Genomic DNA, 5,509 nt, shown 5'->3' with positions numbered 1-5,509 from the left:
GTTCAGGTATATAACAGAAAAACGCAAGTTTGAAGGCCTTAACGATCACCAAATTGGTTGAAATTTTGCAGAGATGATATACACAAGATGATCTAGATATGTCTAAAAGGAAGTTTGAGGAAATTTGATCAGGAAGTGGTGCAAAAATGGAAATCCTCACCAAAAACTTTGGTACGGATGTCAGCAGCCGAGAAGGCCTATATATATATATATATTTATGTTCTACAAAGCCAATGCCACATAGCTAGCTGCCTGGAGGTCCTGCATTGCATGCACCTGTGGAATTATACATAGTTGGACCACATATATATTCCACATAGTTCTCCCGACATGCAACCAGTATAGACAAAATGTAGGCACTTGGAAGTTTGAACACACTGGTCCACAACTTGTCGAAAAAACTCACAATTTGTCTAAATTTTTTGTCGACATACATATAGCTGCCTTCTTCTTTTTTTAAGAGGAATGAATAACTTTTATTGATTAAATATTATTACAATTCTGAGAAAATAACACCTCTACAGATGGAGGGATAACGTTAAAAACATTATCATAATAACAGTCATTTTAGCCTCTCTAACTAGCTAGCTTCCCTCCTGACGTGACAAATCGTGACAGAAGAAGCTTGTTGTAGTAGTTGTCTCATATCTGAGATCAGAAAACCCAAATCAGAATGATCAAGAAAATGACCTTGTAATTTATACTAATAAACAAAATCTATCGGGGATTAATTGTTTCGTGATCCAGATATATTGTAATTTATCAAGAAATTAAAATCTTCTTGTTTGGTATATATACGTAGAACTAGTTTACCAAACGAACATCCAACTTCTTCTATCTTATACAGTACTACCTAATATACTCTGATAATGCTTTTGGACACAGGTATTATCTATTTAACCTAGCTAATATAGTAGGTTTCAATGGTTTTATCCTCGTTTGAAAGAGGCACAGTCGCATTTAGACTTTCTATTCACCACAAAACAAACAAAGAGTAAGGAGCCCACACGAGTGATATACTAGCTAGCTACTATCTCTGTGGTAGTACGTGATCATCAAGCAATGAGCGACTACATATATGGCTGCTGCAACGAACTCTAAACTTGGACAGAACGTTTAGCGCGCCGGCCGTCGGGGAATTAAGCTTATCTTGAATAGAAGGAAAAACACTTTTTTGGGAAAGATTGAAAAGCACCCCAAAGTTGAAAGACTCTTATGTTCTCTCATTTAGTCTTGTTTTATCTTCATATGTGGGTACATGTTTGTGTGTTTCTCTTGTATGGAACACCAAATTCATTTTCGTGAAGTCTCACTTTTTCACTTCTCACTTGTGTAAGTGATCTGCAAACTAATGACGTCAAGAATCAAAACTTCAGAACATGGATAAGTAAAAACATATGAAATCACCTAATGTCCGTAATTAGAAACATGGATAAAAAAAAATTCACTGAACTTCAATTAGAACACACGGCTAGTCCTTTAATTTGGTTAGAAATTTTAACCATGTATATGCAAATCCTATCTTTTGGAAAATGAAAGTTGGTCTCAACAAGTTTTGTTCTTCACTCCAACCAATGAAGTTTCCTTATTTTCCCGTCAAAATTCATTTTTTCACGTCACAGTTCATACACACAAGACGCTATGATGTTTTTAGTTTTAGACGCTATATATGTAGTAGTTATAACTTAAGTATTAGAACTACTACATGCATTTCAATTAGAGTGAATCATTAGTTCTAAATGAAGTATGTATAGTAGATCAAAAGGTCGAAATCTCAATGTACTTATCAACTAATTCCTATTCAATACGGTTTAACAAAGCAAAACTAAACTTCGTCTCAAAAGGTACGTCTAGATGGCCGCTATATGCAAGATGTTCACAACCTAGTATATTTGAATAGTTGGGGCCTTAGGCTTGACCCAATAGATGCAAAGGGCCCAGTAAACACATTAATCTTTCTCGTTAGGCCGATGTCAATTTATCACACGTAGATCTGTGTTCATCCTCTAACCTAATACTACCCACCTTCCAAAGCTCCTTCACACCTTCACCTACTCCTAATCAAGCCTCCAATAATTCATGCACACGTCAAACTAAGACCTCTCTACTCCCTCAAGAAAATAACCTTACATGAGGTATCCATGCACACGTCAAACTAAGACCTCTCTACTCCCTCAAGAAAATAACCTTACATGAGGGATCGGAGTCTACAGCGAATCGAATACGGAGTATCATAACTCGATTCGGTCATTGATAGCTCCGTCTTGATACAGTCATACAGACCGAAGTTTACAGCGAATCATGACTTGCAGGGCATCCCTTTGGTATCGTGGTAGCTAGATCAGACGTCCGGGACGACGTCGTCCCTTTAGTAACGTGAACTTGAAAGCCCGACAACTCTAGTCTTTACCGTTTTTACGTCAGTAACTGAGTTAAGGTAAACATATAATGGTGGCGTACGCGGTAATATTGTAAAGGAATAGGAATCTACAACAGTAAGTTCAACTACAATGAGGAAACGCCATAAGTTGACCACGTTTTTTCTTTGAGAATCAGTTAACCACGTGGCAATCGGAATTTTAACCCTTGAGTAACAAAGTGGGTAAAACAGACGCCAAGTAAGACAAACGTACGTGGAGACTGTAAGATTCCGTTGCGGCCCCCACGTGTTTTGCCCTACGCTTTCTCACGTTTCATGATTCACGTTTCTTACATTTCCCGCCCTTGGGCGCCATTAAATTAATTACATTCATAAGAAAATGAGATTCGTGTAGCACGCGACCTTCTTATTAATGTTGCTTCAATTCTTCTTGCATTTACATTTGAACTAATAAATCAATCCAAACATAGCAAGGCTACGATACTGACCGCATTATACTTGCCCATTAAAAACGATTTTTTTTCGTTTATTCAATCATTTTATGAATCTTAAATACTATAACGACCTATTATCTATGTTTATCGACTGTTAATTTTGTTCAATTGTAACACTTTATCTAGGGCATGAGGATCAGTGAATTATATTGTTCCGATCCAAGTTGTGTAAACAATAACTTATTACAAAACTTTGTTATCATTTATGTTCATTTTAGATGTGATAAGAGTTCGTCGTAGTATTATGTTGGTGTCTGGTTATATACAATTCATTCTAAAAAAAATAAAAAATAAAGGTTATACGCAGTTCGCATATTTACTTTTACAACTAATTTACGGGATGATTTTCTCTGGTTTCTAGATTCTAGTTTCTACTTTTGATACACACCATAAAATTTCTATGGTCAGCAACGAGGAGAGGGGGACTCTCAGACTCTCTGGAGGCTACGAAAAGAAATAGACAACACTCCTTCCTGCAGTTCCACGTGTCACGGACTGTTCATGGCTTAGTGAAAATTTGCTTAGGGTATAAAACAAAGGATCTACCTTATCAATTCGCATCTTAAGTCACGATTCTCGGCATCTCTTATACCAGATCCAATAATCCAAACTTGGCCATCACAGGATCGTAGGGCTCACCTTGCCTCACCCATGCCAATATAACCATCACCACTGACCAGATAGAACAACCTACAACAACGTCTTACACCTCGTAAGCTTCACCGTCCCTCTCCTCAATTCTCAAACCCACAAACCTCAAAAGGGTTTCTGAAACACCATCAGATTTGAAGCATCAAACATGAACAGTGTGTTGGATTCTCCTCTCGCTTTCGACTACGTTAGCTTCGGTTTGATAAACGTTGTCAATAGTCTCTGGACTTGGCTCGCCGTCGTCACCGCCACCGTCAGCTTCTGGAGGCTCAGACCTAGAGCCATCGAGGGCTTGAAGCTCCACTTACCGTCCTCAAACGACGTCGTCAGGAGCTCAAATGGGTGTTCTCCATTTCCTGAAACGTCACCGCCGCCAGTCACGGCGGAGGAGGAGTTGCCAAGATCGGTTTCAGCGCCTCCATCTCGAGCGCATGCAGCTGTGCCTTCTTCATCATCAGGCCTGGGTAGATTTGAAGATGACGGAGGTGTGACGAAAGGCGTCAAGTTTACATTGTATTTTGATGAGGATACAAACGGAGACGTTGGCGGTGAAGGTGAAGGTGATGGTGACGTAACGGCGCGGGAGACGGAAGAGAGCGGCGGTGAGAATTGGTGGGAGAGTTGTTTGAGGATGAGGACGGAGGAGAAGAGCTGGTATAGGTACCAGGATTTGACGGTGTTTAACGGCAACGTCGTTAGGTTATGGGATGATAATCAAGGTTGCAGAGTTAATTAGACGCTTCGATTAGATTTGCTGTAAGGTTAGGGTTCGAAGAAGATCGAATTGTATATACATTTTTGTTGGGTTTCAATATCCTTCACTGAATCAATGCAATGTTAATTAGCTAATCCACTGTTGCGTTCTTCTTCTTCTTCTTCTTCTTCTTCCTGGTAATTATAATCGCCAATTTAGTTATGAGGATTGTGTTTGCAATTGCAGGATAGTATGGACCCTTTCCCTTGTGTGACTGTTAACTTTGAAGCTTAGTTTACGTGTCTTCTCCTGGAAATTGCTTTCTGGTGCACCGACCACTATGCATTATCAGATTAAAAATGAGACAAATTAAATTGTTGTTGGTACTACTACTGGACAATTCTTACCTACACATTATTTTTATAGTATTCTTCTCTGATGTGCAATTATATATAATCTTCTGGTTTGCATCAGTAACTAAACTACTTATATGTAATGTGCTCGAGATTAACTCAAAACATGAGAAATGATAGAAAATATGATCAGAGTCACGTTGGATCGATTGGGGTTCAGTTTCTTCCCTATAGTAATGACCCTGTTAATCGCATAGTGACTGGCAATTGTTGAAGTTACAACGATCAGTGACTCTGATCTTAAAATATTTTCAGATCAATGGTTGCATAGTTGATTAACACAAGTTTTATGCATGTCAATGGTGTTTGGTCGGAGAAAATGATGTATGAACAAGAGAATAACTAAATTTTTAGTGCTAAGTGCTAACACTCATTGTATGTAGTAGGTTCATATATCCTTTCTGATCGAGTACCATAAAACTAATATGCATCTGACATTATTATATATGAATTGGAAAGTATGAATCAACTGTAAAGGATCAATGATTGATGATTTCAGTAGGAACAAACATCATATTGGAGAAAATAAAAGTTGGGGACGTGTTGGATTAGTTTCTAATTAATTGTTGCATTGGTGAGACATTAATGCCTATCTAAAAGACTACTAGATATAAAGTATCCACTTCTTCTCCTCCCATCATATAAGATTTTAGGTATTTATAAATCCTTAATGATGATATAAGTTTCAGGCAACAGTCTATTGTATATGCTAATGATGTAATGGAAGAGTTTTGTTGGTCAGGTGTCTATGCATGTAGTCATGTACTAGAATATCTTATTGAGTGATTCCTTATGCTACTAGCGGACCAGCCTAATATGATAAACTAAGCAACAATCATTACTCATATCAAATGAACCTCAAGATATGGTGGGCATA

General features: G+C 38.0%; 1 protein-coding gene across 1 annotated transcript; it reads left to right on the top strand.

Annotated features, from left to right (window-relative positions):
- The first annotated feature begins 3,583 nt into the window (after positions 1 to 3,583).
- Positions 3,584 to 4,366, top strand: LOC101305000. The gene has a single exon (XM_004287617.1). It carries the CDS (start codon positions 3,674 to 3,676, stop codon positions 4,259 to 4,261), a length of 588 nt encoding a protein of 195 aa, XP_004287665.1. The 5' UTR covers positions 3,584 to 3,673; the 3' UTR covers positions 4,262 to 4,366.
- Positions 4,367 to 5,509: the final 1,143 nt, after the last annotated feature.

The sequence above is a fragment of the Fragaria vesca genome, linkage group LG1 (genome assembly GCF_000184155.1).
Source record: "Fragaria vesca subsp. vesca linkage group LG1, FraVesHawaii_1.0, whole genome shotgun sequence".
NCBI lineage: Eukaryota > Viridiplantae > Streptophyta > Magnoliopsida > Rosales > Rosaceae > Fragaria > Fragaria vesca.
This window is presented reverse-complemented; position numbering and strand designations above follow the sequence as displayed.